This window comes from Caretta caretta, chromosome 2 (genome assembly GCF_965140235.1).
Source record: "Caretta caretta isolate rCarCar2 chromosome 2, rCarCar1.hap1, whole genome shotgun sequence".
Classification (NCBI taxonomy): Eukaryota; Metazoa; Chordata; order Testudines; family Cheloniidae; genus Caretta; species Caretta caretta.
In genome coordinates this window covers 262,187,666-262,207,895 of record NC_134207.1, presented here as the reverse complement: position 1 = coordinate 262,207,895, position 20,230 = coordinate 262,187,666, and the positions used below count along the sequence as shown (strand labels likewise).

Sequence of the window (20,230 nt, the reverse complement as noted above, 5' to 3'; positions counted from 1 at the left end):
CCAGCACTGAGGCTGAGAACCTCCTTCTCCCCTCCCCACCACAGTTCAGCCTTGTAGCTGGCGTAACTGAGCACCTAGGTGTACATATGCCTCTCACTCTTGACAATGAGGATAAAATTGGCATTCTGCTGCCCACAATTACATACCCCATGGGCCAGATTCTGCTCTTACCCCATTGTAAATCTGGAATAACTCCATTGTTGTCTTCCTGTCTCAGGCACCATTCACAATAGTTGCTCAGAGTGGAACTTCATAGTTCTAAAGCCAGAAGGGACGACTGTGGTCGTCTAGTTTGGCCTCCTGTATAACACAGGCCAGAGAACTTCCCCAAAAGAATTCCTAGAGCAGATCTTAAAGAAAAGCATCCTATCTAAAATTGTAAAAATTGTAAGTGATGGAGAATCCATCACGGCCCTTGATAAATTGTTCCAATGGTTAACTGCTCTCACCATTAAATATTTACACCTTATTTCCAGTCTGAATTTGTCTAGCTTCAACTTCCAGCCATTTGGATCATGTTACACCTTTCTCTCCTAGATTGAAGAGTCCATTATTAAATATTTGTTCCCCATGTAGGTACTTATAGACTGTAATTAAGTCAATCCTTAGCCTTCTCTTTGTTGAGCTAACTAGATTGAGCTCTTTGAGTCTGTCACTATAAGGCACGTTTTCTAATGCTTTAATCATTCTTGTGGCTCTTATCTGAATCCTCTCCAATTTATCAATTATCTTCTTGAATTGTGGCCACTAGAACTGGACCATGGTATTTCAGAAGCGGTTGCACCACTGCCAAATATAGAGGTAAAATAGCCTCTCTACTCCTACTTGAGATTCCCCTGTTTATGCATCCCCAGATGGCATTAGCTCTTTTGGCCACAGTGTGACACTGGGAGCTCATGTTCAGCTGATTATCCACCATGACCCCTATGTTTTTCAGAATCACTGCTTCCCAGGATAGATCCCCCATCCTGTAAGCATGGCCTACTTCCTTTGTTCCCAGAGGTATACATTTACATTTAGCTCTGTTAAAACACATAGTGTTTGCTTGCGCCCAGTTTACCAGTCTGGGGTTCCTCCAGATTTCCACTGGTCTTACTGAGATTGGAATCTGGCTCAGTGTCGCCAGTGTGTTTGTAATATATAATTGTATGTATTTATATTTTGATGCTCTTTATTCTTCAGAGGAGGATGTTAATCAACAGTGTAGTCACTTCAGTTACGGGGCAAATGGCAGATCAGGAACACAATGCTTCAGGTTTTGTTACAAAATTATAATTTGCTTCATTGCAAAAACTGAATCTGCTTAAATCCAAACAGTGCCAGTGAGCAAGTGATGAGTGAAACATGCAATAACAATATATCTATATGTCTATTTACACAGAGGTGAGTCACTTTTCGACTGCCAAGCCAGTGCGCAGCTCTGGATTCTAAAGGACTGTGTCTGCTTCCCTGTGCTCCCTTAACTGAGAAGATGCATGTAGACTATGATATGATTGATCTCTTCTGTCATTTCACATTATTTGTTTACATAATTGCAGAAACTCAGTGGGGAACATAACGCTCTCCAGAAAGATCATGAGGATGTGAAAAAAAAACTAGATGCATCAAAAGCCAGGAACAAAGTGCTGTCCAATGAGGTGAAAGCTCTGAAAGGACAAATCTTAACACTGCTGGAGAAAGGAAAGCACGACGATGAGCTCATAGATGCCTTACTGGTACAGTCTGACTACTGCAATCCCACCCTGGCATTCCGGAATTAGTGCTCTAGCTATAAATAGCGATAGTGAAGACATACTACAACACAGTGACCAAAATATACACTTACGATAGTTAGAGGCCTGTAAAATCCATGGCGCAATCCTAGGTTTAAGAATGATCCAAAACTTCTGCATTTTATATTGAATTGTCTTCAGACACTGGTAAAGATTTAGAATTGGCACAAAGGAAAGGGTGACACATTTGGAGGTGGCTATGGGCTGCATGTTTCATAAGAACTGTCCAGCAGAATTGTAATAAAAGGTGGAGACAGGATTGTCTAGTGGGTGGAAAAAGGGACTGGGAATCAAGACTCTTTAGATTCTATTCCCAGCTCTGCTGTTGACTCACCGTGTGATCCTGGGCATTTCATCAACGTTTGTCAGGAATGCTTACTAATTTTGGGCGCTTCAATTATTTGTTGCCCAACTGGAGACACACAAAGCCTGATTCACAGAGGTGCTGAGCCACCTACAATTCCCACTGACTTTCAGTTGGAGTTGTAAGTGCTCAGGACCTCTGAAATAAAGGCCTAGGCTGGCAGTCCGAATCAGAGGACACTGAAAGTTTTTCTCCAGGTCACACAGTGGGAATGGAATCTAGAGAGTCCCAGCTCTGTGTGTCAGTTTTTCAACCTGCAAAATAGGGATAACAATAATACAGTAACTCCTCACTTAACGTCATCCCAGTTAATGTTTCATTGTTATGTTGCTGATCAATTAGAGAATATGCTCTTTTAAAGTTGCAGTATGCTCCCTTATAATGTTGTTTGGCAGCCACCTGGTTTGTCCACTGCTTGCAGGAAGAGCAGCCCATTGGAGCTGGCTGGTGGGGGCTTGGAACCCGGGTGGGCAGGCAGCCCACCATCAGCTCCCCTACGTTCCCTGTGCGGCAGCCGCCCTGCAGGCTATCAGTTGCCAGGCAGTTCAGCTGTCCCTCCCCCCACTGCCGTGTGCTGCTCCTGCCCTCTGCCTTGGAGCTGCTCTGGGAGCCTCCTGCTCGCTGTGCAGGGGCAAGGGAAGAGGGGTGCTAATAGATTCATAGATATTTAGGTCAGAAGGGACCATTATGATCATCTAGTCTGACCTCCTGCACAACGCAGGCCACAGAATTTCACCCACCACTCCTGCGAAAAACCTCTCACCTATGTCTGAGCTATTGAAGTCCTCAAATTGTGGTTTAAAGACTTCCAGGAGCAGAGAATCTTCCAGCAATTGACCCATGCCCCATGCTACAGAGGAAGGCGAAAAACCTCCAGGGCCTCTTCCAATCTGCCCTGGAGGAAAATTCCTTCCCAACCCCAAATATGGCGATCAGCTAAACCCTGAGCATATGGGCAAGATTCACCAGCCAGATACTACAGAAAATTCTTTCCTGGTAACTCAGATCCCACCCCATCTAATATTCCATCACAGGCCATTGGGCCTATTTACCATGAATATTCAACTACCAAAATCATGTATCCCCCTCCCCACCTATCCTTTACCCCATCTCCACAGAGTGGGGGGACACGACAGGGCTCAGGACGGAGGGAGCTTCTTGGCAGCAACTGCTGTCTCAACTTGCTGATCTACTTAAAAAGGCAGTGTACTTAGAGTTGGGTCAGCGTACTTAAAGGGGCAATGCGCATCTCTCTCACACATGATGTGTGTTTGTCTTTCTCTGCCATGCTGTCTCCCCTCCCTCCATTCGTGCTGCCTTGCAGAGTGTGAGGCTACATTAACAACGTGTTAACCCTTGAGGGCTCAGCCGAGTGCTAGTTCATCATTTAGCAGAAAGGCATCTCCTGGGAAATATCCCACCCTCTTCCACCCTCTGACTTCACCACCTCAACCAAGCTTCACAATCATCATTGCTGTGTACAGTATTAAATCATTTGTTTAAAAAGTATATGTGTGTATGTATATATATATATGTAATATAGTCTTTTGTCTGGCAAAAAAAATTTCCCTGGAACCTACCCCCCCCCCATTTACATTAATTCCTATGGGGAAATTGGATTCGCTTAACATCATTTCACTTAAAGTAGCATTTTTCAGGAACATAACTACAATGTTAAGCGAGGAGTGACTGTATATTCTTTGCCCAGGCCCCACCCCTTTTTAGTATGATCATGAAGGAGTATGCATTATTATCACTCATTGTGTAGAACTCTGCCAAACACTTAACCTTACTTGTACCTACATGTACAGGCTCCATTCACACTTGCACATCAGCCATGCACACTCTTCCATGCACTGTGCGTGCAGGGCTTTACAAGATCGAGACCTCTGAGTACTGAATTATCTCGCTCTGCAGCATGTTGCTCTGCATTATGCAAAATGTGAAATCCTCGCAGTGGACAGATGCTGAAAGTACTTGACAGGCAAGCTGGTCCGAAAGCACTATTAGAGTAGGAGCTGAGAATGTGGTGGACCAAATTTATCCCTGAAGTAACATTATTCACTTTAATGGACTTACACCAGGGATGAGTTTGTCATGGTATTTTAGTACTACAAGATATGGATTCTGGCCATGTATTGCACTACTGATACCAAAATATGTGTCTTACGTGGGAATAGATTTAGACGGGAAATACCATTTTATGCATGTTTAATGTTCACTATATACAAAAAAGAACATACCACGTGTCATTTCTGCTTCACCAGAACGAGCAGAAGCAAATGCATGAGATCTTAAAGCACCTGAGCCTGCAGGATGAGAAGAACAAGGAGTCCCAGCAGAGTCTAGGCCAGCATTTGAACAGCGAGGCTCAGAAACAGAGCAGTCTCATAGGGCAGCTCCAACAGATGGTGGCTGAACGAGAAGCCAAGATTAAAGAGCTAGAGGAGGAGATGGGACTGCTCACACTTCAGGTAAACCTAGCAAAAGATATTAACTATAACAGCAACTCCATGAGGGAATTTTGTTCCCATTTCTAAAAATGCTCCTTTCCCCACTTAATCTGAGATTTCTGCTAGTTCAGAATACCAGCACTCAGCTGTTTCAATAGCTTCCACCGGCGCCAGGGGTGATCTATCAGGGAGACTTCCTCTGAGTTTCCTCCACACCTGTGTGGCATTTCTTCAAAGCTTTTGGGAGGTGGAGGTGGCGTAAATGTAAGTCACATCCAAGCTTTGCAATGTGATCGTCAAAGCTGAGTTACAGAAAAGAAAAGCCACATGTAAATACTATAAAACCTGTGGCACAAACTAGCCAAAGTCTGGAAAACTCAAAACGTAGAGTCATATTGGCTGTTAAATTGCAGTTGTAAAGAAAGTAAAAAAGCTGCGTTGGTGTGAGATAAGGAGCAGTTAGTCCTCTCGTGTGACTACTAGTCTCTGGATTATTTTGCCAGCAGACTAATATAATGAAAGTTTCATAGCCTTCCTGGGCTATTGCATTCATCTGTTTTGGGATGCCTTGCAATCTTGGATGGTCTAGTGGTTAGGGCACTAACCTAGGTTTTCAGACATCTGGGTTCAATTCCCTGCTCCACCAAATACTTCCTGAGGGACCTTGGGCAAGCTACGTAGCCTCTTTGTTCCCCATCTGTAAAATGGAGACATTTTAATAGGCTTATTTTACACTGGCTTATTTTACATCGGTGTTAGGATGATAATTACATTAAAGAGTGTGAGGTGCTCAGAAACTGCAGTCATGGGAGCCGTATAAGTACCGGAGAGAGAGAACTTGGAGCAGAATACATATTAATTTTGTGGACCCAGATTATGGTTTGATATGAAACTGGAGTTTCAATTGATTCACTTAAAATTTGGGGGGGGGGAAGGGGGTTGTTCAAACCTGAACCTCAAAGTGGAACTCCTGGGGTAGAAACTTCCCCCGATGGACAGGAACCAAAGGTTCCCATGAAACCTTGTAAACCAAAAACTTGTATCAGCAACGTATCAGCTCTGGGTCCAGTTCTGGTCTGCTGCATTCATTAGCTGAGCCAAACCTGCACAAAGCATGATTGGCTTTCTATTTTGCTTCAGCAGCATCAGAAGAAAGAGACCACTGAGGAGGGCAGTTCAGATGTTGCAGATACACCATCTTCAGAGCACTTAGAAGACCAGAGTTTTACTCTAATCAAACCACCAGCATCAGCAGGCGATCATGTTGGAAGGATTGGGTCTGCTTGGTAAAAAAAACTTAATTTAAGTCTTTAAAACAGATATGAATTATTCAAAAGAATACTGCAGCTTCAAGACGACTGTGGCAGCTCATTTGCATTATAAGGGAATCTCTTAATCATGTTATCACTTAGACATTTGTCCTGGGACACAGAAAGATCCACTTATCCACCGATATTATGCATTTGGCATGTTTATAGTACAGCTCATTCTCTCTCTGACTCAGATAATATTCCCATGGTTGGGTTAAGTGCCTTTGGTTTTGTGACTGAGAGAAACAGGGCAGCTAATGGGCAGGCTTCTGTAGGTGGCCTTGAAAATTAATATGAAACTCTGTTTTACATAAGCTATAAATCAGTTGTGTATTGTATAAATCAATAAAGCTGCTTTGGGTAGGATTTCATCACAGAAATTAGAAGGATTTAAGACATCCAGTAACCTGTTTTTCTTGAGTACCCACCAACGAACCCTACCTAAGGAGCTTTCTTTTTGTTTACCATGGTCATTCTGCAACAAATACAGGGTCTGAGTCTCATTTACGCTTGGGCTGCTTTACAGCACTCTGGCAGTGTGTCAAGGTGCAATACAAATGCGAGTAAATTATGTTAGCAACCACTTAAAGGTTCCTGTGCGCTGCTAGTGTGGTACAAAGTGGCCTTTGTGCAACTGAGACTCAGGCCACCAGGGTTTTCGTAAAATATCCTTGCTCGTGCACCTGTTGTAGTTGAAGCAAATAGACTGCTGAGGTTAAATAAAACTGTGAACAATTTTTGCTTTGGATAGATTTGGGTCTGATCCTGCTTCCTTTGATGTCAATGGTAGGTTTCTGCATTGACTTTAATGGAAGCAGGATCACAATCTTTGTGTGTGTGTTGTGAGCATATTGCTTTGTACTGGCTTGTAGCTTAGAAAAGACATAAAGATCCTTCTGCAGCTAAAGCACTTCCCCTCACACTGTTGGTACGGCCCTGATTTGGGAGCCGTGGTTTATTGTGGAGTGGAAGTGTCTCCAGAGGTATGGCCCCTATGATTTTGATTCTCTCACTTGTAACTCCCCAAAACAAGTTTTCGTGCTTTTAGGTGTCAAACCTGTATATTATCTGTATATTATCCAAATTGCTTCAACTCTTTCTTCACAGGAGGAAGGCCACCAGTAAAATTAGGCTAAGTAAGCTTCCTGACTTTGATAAGCACTTTATAAAAGCACCCAGGTGCAATGCATTAACTTTAGCCTAACACATAGCTATGTAAAGAAAATACTTATATACCCAGGTGTGCACTGAACAAGGCCAAACCCTGCAAGAGCTGTTGTTAGCTAATGGGCACTGCTCGCTCCCTTACTATTAATATTTTGATGCACGATCCTTTCCATTTATTTAAAAAAAATTGAAAGTGGATCTTCTTTTACTTACAGAAAAGATCAAATGAAAAATGCTATAAAGAGGGGATACAGACAACCCTAGGGAATTCCAAACCTGAAATACTTCATTTGTGCTCAGAGCACTGTTGTCATTACCAGCCTTACCTAGTCTTGAAAAGGATTAACCAGCTGTCACCCTTGAGAGATTTGTGCTTGTTCTGTAGCACTGTAGCTTACTTTACTCCTGTTGGCGGCGGCCCCAAGCAGGGGAGACATGATCACATGCACATAAGCTTGCATCTGATGAAGTGAGCTGTAGCTCACGAAAGTTTATGCTCAGATAAATTGGTTAGTCTCTAAGGTGCCACAAGTACTCCTTTTCTTTTTGTGAATACAGACAAACACGGCTGCTACTCTGAAACATAAGCTGATCTGACATTCTGTCCAGTAGAGGGCAGTGATGAACACACACATTGTAGGACCACAGACTGTACCAGACCTAGGACTTTATTATGTAGAGCAGGGGTTCTCAAACTTTATTACACGGCTGACGTAGAGTTGTTTGTTTTCTTCCTCATAGCACTGTGTCTAAGATGGGACACACACTTGTAGAATCTTCAGCTACAAAGCCTTCGCCTCCAAGTAACAGTGTTGCATCTGGGAGGTACGTTTACAGTCTTTTGTATAGGTATGAGGAGAATTTCATTGGCATCCACCAGACAGAGACCAGTATACTCTTAGCCCTGTCTGCATCAGCTAATGACCCTACACCTAGTGAGGGGCCCTGATCTTTGTAGCAGAAATGCTCCTCTCTAGTTGATCACATCACAGTGTTTTGGCTCAGGCTAGCTCTTGTTTGTGTTCTCTTAGTTTCTGAAAATAAATGCTGGGTTTCTATCCCACCTCCCAGTGCTCGCAGTACAGGCATCTGCCCTAGACATTCCTGTGTATGTCAATGGGAGGGAAGCGCTCGATGGGGTACCTGGGATATCTGCCTGGCTTCTTGCATCAGATTGCAGGCAAAAGAATGTAAATCCCCTGCACTAATGTTTGAAGCCTTTCTGTTGGGGAAAATCATTGCCAACCGAAATGCTGTTATTTAATAGATGATTGTAGGTATGCCCAGTGCTTTGCAGAATACAAGAACAGTCTTACTACAATGGGTTGTAGCACTTGGACGGGAGCAGGTGTTGGTGAGTAGATCAGCGTTGGAAGGTTTAACAAAAGACCTGTGGTTTTGAGGGAGAGATCTGAAGTTGGAGAAAAAAGCTTAGCCAGTGAGGGGTGAGAGGCCCTTCTAAGTGAAGTCCCACAACTGTTTTATTTCTCCATAGTGCAGGCTGGGTGGTGGTTGGAGTCGGTGGGCTCAGAGATTGGTGGCACCTCTGTTTTGTACCCTGGCTACTAGGCTTAGTCCCCAGGCTCGTAGGCATTTGGTACATTTTTCAAGCCTGTCTTTGTTTCAGTTGCTTTCAATCATGGGAAATAAATTGATCCCTAAAGTTTTTGCTGTTTCTTAGGATTGCTGACACCGAGAGCTCAGATCTGAAAGTGTTGCAAACACAGATCACAGAGTACAAGGCTCTTTGCCATGCTGCTGAGGTGGAAAGAGACAGGCTTACAGAACTAGTCACTGTCCTGCAGAAAAGGTAGCAGCTGATTTTGATATTTCCCTTTGTGATATTATTATATCTAGTGGTTAAGAAATCCTTAGACCTACAGGCATTTGAAACGCTCTGTAGTATGTAACCCAGCATGCCATCAGATATAGTTGGTGTGATATTTTGTTTTTAGTGGGTACTTTTTGCTTTGCTCACCATATAATGAATTACTTCCTTTTCGTCCTGTTGGAATGAAGGGCAGAAAAAAACAGAGACATCATCAAGCTTGTTAGGCCCAGAATTTGGTGTATTGGTGTGTCTGCAGTACTATGCATGCAGTAATATTACAGTACTTAGCAGCAGCAAATGCTCTAGTTTCAATTCTAGTCCAACTTCCATTCCAAACCCTTTGTTTTTCACATGCTCATAACTTGCTCGGTAATTCTCCTTTCCAGCTGATATTTCCCATGCGTCGCTTCAATGTAATGGCGACTCTCTTTTTTTTTTTTTTTCTGGAAGTTTTAGTAAAACCCATTAATCTAATTGAGTTATAAGAGGGTGAAGTAAACATACCCTTTGCTCTTTAGAAACATTCAAGATGCATTTTTTTTTTGCACAGGAATAAAATCCAGAAGTTTTGACTCCCAGTCCTATGCTCTAAATCCTAAACTCTCTCTAGTCTACACACTAAATTTTTGTCTGCTTTGTAGTGCAGTAAGTTTGTTTGCTTTCTTTACTTATTTTACATTGAATATTGTGTGTTATTCCACTTGCCTATATTTTGGTGTGTGCACTCCACTGTAGACAGCTATATATACAATTTCAAACTTTAAAAAAGTAGGTATCACTCACTGTTTCTTTACAGGCCGAGCCTGCAAACACACACAGGCAACTGTACTCACGCATGCAGTCCCAATGACTTCAAGGGACTGCTTGAGTAGGTAAGGATAAACGTGTAAGTGTTTGCAGGATTAGGCTCAAATTAACATGAAATAATGACCAAAACCGCCAGAGTCAATGAAATTCACAGCTAATGGTGATGTGTACCATATAATGGTCACTGCAATTCCACAATCCTCACACATTATCATGGGCTCTCCCAAGACTTATTGCAAAAGTCTCACAAAATTCACTTACAAGACCTCTGGATAATATTATATTGTTCCATTAATATTTTTACCATTAATGTATAGAAAAATGATTAACTCCCACTTCCCCCTGACACACTTGGGGGATAGGTTGCCTAAACTCAAGTAATGTAGATAAGGTTAAGGTCAAGAAAGAGCAATGGAAGTGGTTAGGTAAGTGGGACTTGATGAGAGACTGCACAGATTGCCATGATTTAGGACTCCATTGTGCGAACACTTAACCACTGAACATGGTACTTTCTGAAGTCAATGAAACTATACTCAATAGTAAATATTTGCAGGATTGAACCCTGATTTCATAAAAGAGAACAGCTTGGGGGGACTTGATTTGAGTTATTCATATTGGTGGAAGCTCTTGCAAAAATGGATCAGTCCCTCACTGTCACCCCTTCTGTCTAATATGAGAGCTAGGGCACACTCGATTAAATGAAAGGGCAGTGAATTTAGAAGCACTAAAAAGATATACTATTTTATGCAGTATGTCAGCAGCCTGTGGAGATTCACTGCTACAAGAGGTCAGAGTCTGTCCTACTCTGGATGGATTGCTAAAGGAACTGTATAATTTTATGCTTATTATAACACTTTTAGCTACGCAAGCTAAGGGAGTAATAAAAATAACCAAATCTATTGTTTCAAGAAGTAAGCAGCGATCACCCCCAGAGGTCAAGAAGGAAATTGCTCTTCCTTTGTATAGCACTGTACAATAGGTGAGGTTCATTATAGTTTTGACAACTTTCCATGAATCATTTGGTATCAGCCGCAACCCTAGGTAGGATGCACCATTGGTCTGATGCAGTTTGGCAGCTCCTGTGGTCCTGTGTGAGATTTTCTGATTAATCGCTTAAGATGCTGCATGGGATAACTATGAAATAAAGACGTGTTCCCACTGAATGACCTTCAACAGCTCAGCACTGCATGCTGCCCATTAACTGCTGTGTAAAGTCTCATGGTGTCTCATTGCCTTCAGGCCCATGCACACTTTTTTCCAAAGTATTTTCGAGTGGCTGAGGTAATAGAAGGCAACATCCAGGAGCGGGTGGGCAAGGTGCTGTGGCCTGCAGCATGCAGGAGTCAGACTAGATGATCGTGATGGTCCCTTCTGACCTTGAAGTCTATGAGTTTCTCTTCCTTTCAAGGAGATGCTTGTGGAAATGTTTGCTATTTACATAGGAGACCAACTACAAGTAAATGTCAGATAATGCTGTTAGACCATTTTTACGACTTTGCTTCTATGCTAGTCCAATGCATTAAAAATAGAAGCAGTTTGTTACTTACATAATTATTGGTCTGCCCTCAACAACTTGTAACATCAGTGGTTATTTGTATGGGAAGCTTACAGTGGTGTCCATTGTTGAGGGACCTGGGCAACTTCCATCAACAAAACAATTCTTTATAAAATATAATTGAACCCCATGCTCAACCTAAAACCTAAACACTTGTTTTGAACATCAGGGTGGTCGAAAGCAGCGATAAAGTTTTGGAAGCTGAGAAGAAGCTTCAAGAAGAGCGACGTCGATCAGTCATTTTGGAGCAGCGTCTTGAAAAAATGAAAATGGATGCAGGGAAGAATGCAAACACCCAGAAACCCCTCCCGAGGAACAAAGCAGGTGAGGAGCGGCATGGTATCAGGAATGCTAGGGAGTGTCTGTCATCTAGTCCACTTCCACATTTGGTAGCCAGGAAATGTGAATAACATCTAGAACGCCGAGCTTGTGCAGACTTATATGTGTGCTTAACTTCACACACTCAGTTCTGCTGAAGCCAGTGGAACTACTAACGAAGAAATTCCAGCCCCACTTGGGGAGTTTCCCATTGACTTCAGTGGGGCCAGGATTTCACCACACTGTGCAAGCCTTTGCAGGATAAGGGCCACCAATTCTAACGCTGTATTCTCTCTGCTGTTTCGCGTGAAAGGTTCAGCTGAAGGTTAAATTGAGAACAGAATTAAATGATACATCCCAATGTAAGGCCTGTCAGTGTCTATGAAAAACTATTGCTGGTCTTTAAGTAATTAGATTCTGTGTCATTTATTACCACTAAAACATGATAATCTGCTGCTATAAATATGAAAGCCTCACTAACATAGTTAAAGAAGAAAAGTTCATTGTGGATTGTAAAATTTTTATTTCCTTGATTAGATCCTTTTATTACTTATGGGCTATAATCCTATAAAATATCTAAAAACAATAAAACTGTATATATTCTTATGGAAACTTTAACAATAGTTTCCCTTTTTGTATATACTTTAAATATATAGAGGATGTTACCAGGGATCAGAACTTCTCTTTGGTAAGGAACTCATCTCCTTCTTGCTAACTGGTTCAGAGTAGCAGACATGTTAGTCTGTATTCACAAAAAGAAAAGGAGTACTTGTGGCATCTTAGAGACTAACAAATTTATTTGAGCATAAGCTTTCGTGAGCTACAGCTCACTTCATCGGATGCATTCATTTTCCACTGAATGCATCCGATGAAGTGAGCTGTAGCTCACGAAAGCTTATGCTCAGATAAATTTGTTAGTCTCTACGGTGCCCCAAGTACTCCTTTTCTTTTTGGTTCATTATGTTCTCTATACATTGTCCATCTCTCTCCTCTCCCTACACACACTTACTTTTGCTCTTTAGGCCTGGAGTAGTTTGCTTGGTTTTGATGGAAGGGAGAGATTCTATTGCGGCCACAGCACACTTCTCTGCAGTTCATCTGATCTAGGTGTGGTGTACTTGGTCATGTCCATATTTAACTGAGAAAGCTCTAAGGAATGTCTATACGATGCAGGGAGTGGTGTTGGTTATTCACTGGATGTCCCTCTGAGTCCATGTCCCCATAAACTATTAGAGTGCATTTTGGTGCCGAAGGGGCTATCTTTTGGAGGAGATGTAAAACAGAGGTCCTGACCGCTTGTGCCCTTAGATGTATTGCTGTATGCTACCCACTTAAATTTCCCCTGGAGTCACAAATAGAGATGGTTTTCTGCACTTCCTGTCCTAAGCCATTTTATCCAGTTATTGTGCTACGTTAACAGTTCTGTGCTTCACCCCAGAGCTGTCGGCATTTCATAGTTGGATGAAGCACAGCCTGTGCATATCAGTTTGTAAGACACTTTGGGATGAAAGTTTCTGTGCATATTAAAAGTTAGCTCATTATCACTGTATACTTCGGGACCAAATCAGCATTTTGTTTAAATAAAGACTCATATCATAGCTATTAAATGACAGGAATTGGTACATAAAGGTATTGAAATCAATGGGAACAGGGACCCTAAAAATACCTTTGAGGCTCTGGGCCTAAACATAACCTGAATGGATTGCAACCCTATTCACCAAAGTCTGTTGGGTTTTTCTTTTGTTTTGTTTTTTCAAATTGTTCTCAGGCCCTCCTAGTGATTTAAACAAACTCTGGAGTTTATACAAGCAGCAAATTGACAAATCTTAAAAATACCCCTTTAGCAGAGAACTTAGTTTCTCCTAATGGTGTTTCTGCCAGATAATTCAGGAAAACCAACTGCATAAAGGAGAGACTACAGTACCCATTAATGTTCCCTTTCCTTATTCAAAGTGCTAAATTGGGAAGAGCTGATCTAATTGCAAATGTTAATGCTTTTATTCTCTCGCAGGCAGAGAATGTAGGTACTAGTGCTAGCAGAGCATTGTTGGTATAATACGAAAGCAACACATTTGTTTGTCTCTAAAATTGCTCCTGTTTTTGTTTTTGTTTTCCTTGTTCAAAGAAAAAAAATGGAGAGCAGTTTGCTGAGTAAAATCCAGTGGGGGTATAGGTAATGACTGTAGTGTTTGCTGATCAGTTCTGAGATAAGATAGCAAGACAAAGGCATCTTCTCCACTCTGAAGTTTTTCTCATGTAGTTTACTTCCCTCCCCACTCACCAATTGCTGCATTTCCAAAAGGAAGGATCAAGACCTAGCACCTTTCAGAATTGCTTTGGCAATTAGTTTCCCTGTCTATTTTAATTGTTGGGAACGTTCATGTTCATACAGGCGCCAGTTCAGGAAAGCATGTAACTTTAAGCACATGCTTAAGTACTTTCCTGAACTGACGCCATAATTGCTTTCATTGTGAAGATCCCAAAGTGCTTTATGAATAACCACAGATATTAATTTCTCTCGGATATTTAGAGAGCACCAGTCACTATAGTACGGAGTGAAATACAGTTTCAAGATAAGCTTAAAAAATAGTCACATTCCGTTCACACCTCCCAGGGGTTTGGCCACTTGCACATTATTTTATATAGAATCATTTTATTCTTCCCTCGCTCAACTCACCACTAATCATGTTTACAATTTCACTGAAAGGAGATTACAGAAATCTACCCTATGTATTTACATTAAATGAATGCATGTACTCAGACTGACCAAACCCCTCCTATTATTTATCCGCCATCTCCTGAGTTCTACTGTAAAGCCGTGTGCTGTTGACTGCAAAGAATTGCCTTTGTCCTGTAACGGAACTCCATGCTGTGATTAAATTTACAGGTCAGTCTGCTAATAGCTCCCGACATGCCTTGACTGCAAGCGATAGGAAAGATCTCACTGCAGCACAACTCTCAGAGGTGCCACTAAAATCTCAGATAGAAGAACTGACTACAAGGTATGGCTTTTCTTTTCGTATTCTTTGTCACTTTCAACTTCTTTGACATGGGGCTAAGATTAGCCCATCCTCATGTAGATTAAACCAACCCCACTTTTAGGGTCATGATTCTCTGGGCCACATCCTCAGTTGGTGTAAATCAGCTCCAGTGGGAGCTTCTCTGATATACCCTGTGCTTTTGTCTTTGTTGGCGGGAATCTGACAGCAGCATAAGAACGGCCATGCTGGGTCAGACCAATGGTCCATCTAGCCCTGCGTCCTCTCTTCTGACAGTGGCCTGGGCCAGATGCTTCAGAGGAAATGAACAGAGCAGGGAAATTATCGAGTAATCCATCTCCTGTCATCCACTCCCATCTTAAAATCTCTTAATAATTATACCAACACAGCTTCATGAATGCTAAGTATACATAAACCACTAAGAAGAAAGGAGCCTTTTATTACCCATCGATCTGATGAATGTTAATGGGAGTTGGATGTTTGTCAGTGGCAAAATAGTTCTCAGCGATATCAGGGTAAAGAATCCCGACTTCAGACTATCCCCCTTTGTATCAAGGGGATGGGAAACAAATGCTTAAAAGCCTGATATTTCCCACTCCTGTTGTAAGATTCCCAGTGAGCATGTGTTTCTGACTTGCGGCTGATGCACAGCTCCCATTTGCTCCAGCACGCCGCAGTGGGAATGAAAATTTCCCCTTTGCATTCACATAGGCTTGTGATCCAGCTGGATGAGAATGAAGCCTTGAAGACTGCCCTGGAGAGCACTGTGAACATGAAAGAGGAAGACTTCAAACTGTACCAAGAGACAATGGGCCAGGTGAAGGAGATCTTCCTACAAGCTTTGAGGCAGCAGAAGCAAGAGAAGAACTAAAGCAAGACATTCAAAATACTTTTGGAGTGCAGCAGAGGAGATTCCAACAGTAGCTCCAGTGATTTGAAATGCAGCCGGGGCGTCATTATGTAGCTATTCTCCCAGATTGTTTTATTTCCTTAGCACTTGCAGGAGAGGGTGAGAAATAGAGTTGAACCTTATATTGCAAAGGACTGAAAGTTTGTATTTCAGCAAATTCCTGGTGGTAAGAGTCAACAAGAAATGGGTTCTCATAACCTTTTAATACTGTCCAGGCAATTGTTGCACACTATGGCGCTCCAATGCTGCAGTCTTAATATGGGCAAAACGCCCATGAGTTGCAGTGGGAGTTCGTTGAATCAGGCCCCGTATCTGAATGCTGCTCTCTTTATCTGTAAATATAGGACATTTTTCACCATATTAAGTTCATCCTTAAGTTCTGCTTTATGAAACCAGGGGGGCTAAAGCTAAGTGTCTGTAATTAATTTAAGTGGCCAGAAGTAGCACACTGATATTTATCTGTCTAAGGTGGATTTTTTTTAATAGCACTCTTCACTGTGGTACCCATGCGCTGAACAGGTAGGTTAGCTCTGCTTGCCAGCATCTGCAATGAACTTGGTATGGAATTTTGCTCTTTGCCTGTCCTAGGCTCTGAGTGCTCTGTTTGTGTCGGCTGTGGCAGGATTGCTTCTGCAGGTAAGTGGGGCTTGCAGGTTACTCCCAAGATCAGCCCGGTTTGCTTCAGACTAATGGCTGCTAGCTCTGGGCCTCAGCTGAAGACAGCATATTGCCTGCTCTCACACATTTGTCATGCAGTTTAGCTCTTGGTCTGTCTTGGAATCAACAGCAGCAAAGACACTGAAAAAAACCCAACCACACTGGTAGTGTCCCCCAACTAAAGTGACTAGGAGTTTTGATCTGAAAATACTAGTGTCTCTGTCCGGTATCCTTGTAGCCTGGCACTTTAGTCAGCAAGACAAGTGACATCAGCTGCAAGCCAATTAGGCATCAACAGGCAGCCTGCCAGCCGGAAGAGATTGCCAGCAAAGGCATAGCATAGGAACTGGGTAAGTAAGTGGCTTTTGGATAGAGTTGCTCTGTTTCTTAACGTTCAAAGCCTTTTTTAAAAGCATCTTCTCTTCCCTTGCCCATTAGCTTGCACCTCTCGTTCTGATTAATTGTGTTTCATTCCACGGGCGTGAAGGTTCTCCGACACTATCCAGAACAGTAGGTGAAAAAGAGGATTCACCATCATGCATTTCAGAAGCAGGCTACAGACTCACTTCTTCATCCTTGGATCAGGTTCTGAGCTGGAGTAACAAGAGAAGGCAATGGAGTTATTCCAGTTTTAGTGAGATCAGAGTCTAGCCGCTGGTCTCCAGATCTTTTGGCTGGCATCAAAAACTCGCCCCTGAGAGAATTCTCCAGAGTTCCCTAAAGGTTGCTGACCCTAATAAGAGGGCTAATTTTGTTGGGGGAGAATCCAATTTTTCCCCAACTCAAAGACCTAGAAAGGACATTCCAAGAAGAAAAAATACAGGTTCTTATCAGTGTTCCGAGAGCACGTATTGTTGATTTTAAATATCTTGGACCAGATCCTCTGGTGGTGTAAGTCAGTGTAGCTTCCTTGAAGCCACCAGAGCTATGCCAGTTTATACCTGATTATACCCATGAGGCTAAAAGTCAAATTTCCAGACATGAACACCAAAAATGTCCAGCTGCAGGTACAATGTCTCTTTTACTGGTGCAATGTGCATGGCCTTTTATAAACATTTGGGCATGATCAGTCTAATTTTTCTAGAGCAAAGTGCATGGTAGCATCTGATACACAGTGAACCATCAGTGAGAGAATTAAATCCCTCCGTTTTTAAAAAGGAACCCACTTTGAACATGGGTGGCCTTTACCCTGACCAAAGCAAATGGCTTCTGGGGCCCGAGAAGCCCATAGAAGCTCTGCATTTTGTGAGCTGGCTTTATCTCTCTCTTGGGCAGCAGGAATAGAATGGGTAGCAAAAACGCTCGGGCAGATTCATTCTACCAATGGAATCTAAGAAAGAGGCAGTTTGTGGCCTACATTCTCCCCCTTGTGACAGCTTGTGGTGTTGCAAATCATGGAGCCAGCTGTGACTCCTAAAAACAACAACACATATGATCTACCATATCCAAATGTCACGAAAGGTCTGGACAGCTGATGACATTATTAGGTTCTGCCATAAACACGGGGGACATAGCCCTTTTGGTTAATGGTATTTTGAACAGCTGAGGTCTGGATAATGAAGGCTGAATCGTATTGTACCAAACCCCCATTAGACTGCTATGGATATGTACATTTCCACTCTGGCGATGATTATGTAGCATTGGGGGGAGGAGAAGTCATTCCTGCTCACACTCTGCTATTTTGGCAATCTGCAGCAGTGGGGAAAGAAACCCAGAAAGTTTGCTGAGTTGCAGCAAGAGCTCTTCAGATGCAGAAACCTTGCCATGAGGCTGGGTGCTAAATTTAAGCCTGCACCTTGCTTCTAGCGACTCTGAGCCTGATTCTGCTCTCGCTTACACTGAGATGTAAATCAGGAGTAACTTCCACAGAAGTCAGCATGTAAAAGCAGTGCACGCAAGAGGCAAGTTGGCTCCTTTTCTGGTTTGTGTTCCTCAGAGTTTGTCCCCTTTCCTTGTGCTTTGATAGCAGGGCTCACACCAGAACTGCCGTGAAGCTCGCCCAAGTTACGTACGGAGTTGTGGAATGGCTCAGAGGGCTGCAGGATTCCAGAGATGGTTTGATCTGAAAGCGATGTGCTTTTGTAAGCCTATTCAGTGAACACACAGCCTAATGTTTTATTATTTAAACCTCTTCTTTGAAATATGACACCTTTCATTTAGCGCATTTGTGTCCCTTTTGTGAACATGTGGATACGTTATGGGGAGAAGGGGTTTTGCATATTTGCATTTTTTTCAAATAGTTTGGTTTTTTTTAATAAAGAGTACCCCAACACGCCTTAAAGAAAAAGTCAGATCCAAGGTAAAATAGTGGGTGTAACTCACTCATCAGTAATTCTTCTCTGTTGGGGAACCTTGTGAATTTGCTGCATCACATTAGAGAGAAGTGCGGTCTTAGCAGAGGGCTGGAAGCCAGGACCTCCTGATGTCTAAGCCCTGCTCTGAATTAGATTCCCTTTACGGCCTCTGGCAAATGACTCCTGCTTTGGATCCCTCATCTATAGCTATATGCTATCTATAGCACACACACAAGTGTTGCCCGGATTGACTCGCATTTGCACATTGCTCTGAAGCTGTAGGACTTGACGGCCTGTTGCCCTGCACCTTGTGCCATCATTCATGCCGGTGCACAGTGAGCGTAAAGCACTATCAAATCACTGAGGTGCTTACTTTGCACTGATGTAAGCGATGACACCAGGTGCAGGCAATAGAGAAATGAGCCACTGAGGTTCTATGTAAGTGCTTATGTCGCAGGATTCCCAGTGCTTCCTTACTATATGATATAGCTGGCAGTTTAGACCCTGATCCTCCCCAGCAGCTCTGAGCTATTTGTTCCCTCAGGTTTGTTCTCCCTTACCTCAACAAACAACTGCTGTAAATCAGCTCACTAAAAGAATAAGTCCACACTAGGGAAAAGGGTGTATTCCCAGAGTTTAGGGCCAGAAGGGACCATATGTTCCCTTGTTGGACCTCCTGTATAAAACAGGCTCCTGTATTGAGCCGAATACCTTGTTTGGCTAAAACATATCTCCCAGGAAGACATCCAGCTGATTTGAAGACTGCAGGAGGTGAAGAATCTACCCCTTCCCTTGCTAGTTTGTGCCAGTGGTTCGTCGCCCTGTTGTATGGCCGTCCAACATCTTGACAGATGAAAGGAGATGCGACAAAGTTGGTCTGTCAGTGGTACTTAGCAATGGTATGGGAAAAGAGCCCGATGCACAAGCGGCAAACCTTCCCACAGTGGCTACTGGTCCACTCGCCAGATGGAGGTTGGAGCACACTCCGCTTCCTGGCTCACCTGGGGGCCTCAGCCTGGGCTGTCTGATGGCTCTCCGCAGTGACTGCAGCAGTCTTAACCTGGCTTCTCCAGACTAAGCAATTATGGGCTGGATTTTCCCAGTTGTCAATGGGAATGCTGAATTGCTTGAGGCCTTGCTTGACCTTGTTGCTGTATCGGAGCTTTGGCCTTCCTCTGCATTGTGGGTGGTTCTTAAATTGGCTGTAGAATATAGCTTGTTAAGGAGCATTAAAACGACAACTACCTTGTCTTCACCAAGATTTTACCACATTAGCCAACATGTGCTAAGAACACGTTTTTTTTCCTACTCTAGACAAGGCCAGAGCATAACTTGAAGGGGGCATCGATTGCTCTACTCTGTGCAGGTAGAGGAGGAGGACTTGTGGCACCTTAGAGACTAACCAATTTATCTGAGCATAAGCTTTCGTGAGCTACAGCTCACTTCATCCGATGCAGTCAGTGGAAAATACAGAGGGGAGATTTATATACACAGAGAACATGAAACAATGGGTGTTACCATACACACTGTAACCAGAGTGATCACTTAAGGTGGGCCATTTCCAGCAGTTGACAAGAACATCTGAGGAACAATGGGGGGGGGGAATAAACATGGGGAAATAGTTTTACTTTGTGTAATGACCCATCCACTCCCAGTCTTTATTCAAGCCTAAGTTAATTGTATCCAGTTTGCAAATTAATTCCAATTCAGCAGTCTCTCGTTGGAGTCTGTTTTTGAAGGTAGGAATTCTACTGAACTTCAGAAGTTGTCCGTTGAATGGGTACAGTTTTTAA

General features: G+C 42.8%; 1 protein-coding gene across 2 annotated transcripts in view; it reads left to right on the top strand.

The window, feature by feature from the left end:
• The window catches only part of CCDC13 (coiled-coil domain containing 13), a 37,092-nt gene extending 18,785 nt beyond the window's left edge, over positions 1 to 18,307 (top strand). Inside the window, exons 9-16 of one of the 2 annotated variants that reach the window (XM_048837408.2) lie at positions 1,539 to 1,715; positions 4,404 to 4,610; positions 5,730 to 5,875; positions 7,808 to 7,891; positions 8,748 to 8,876; positions 11,429 to 11,583; positions 14,465 to 14,579; positions 15,288 to 18,307. In XM_048837408.2, coding sequence (XP_048693365.1) covers positions 1,539 to 1,715; positions 4,404 to 4,610; positions 5,730 to 5,875; positions 7,808 to 7,891; positions 8,748 to 8,876; positions 11,429 to 11,583; positions 14,465 to 14,579; positions 15,288 to 15,447 — 1,173 coding nt within the window. In that variant the 3' untranslated portion in view covers positions 15,448 to 18,307. The remainder of the gene's footprint in view (positions 1 to 1,538; positions 1,716 to 4,403; positions 4,611 to 5,729; positions 5,876 to 7,807; positions 7,892 to 8,747; positions 8,877 to 11,428; positions 11,584 to 14,464; positions 14,580 to 15,287) is intronic. The other variant, XM_048837410.2, reaches the window with a different exon arrangement.
• The last annotated feature ends 1,923 nt before the right edge of the window (positions 18,308 to 20,230 follow it).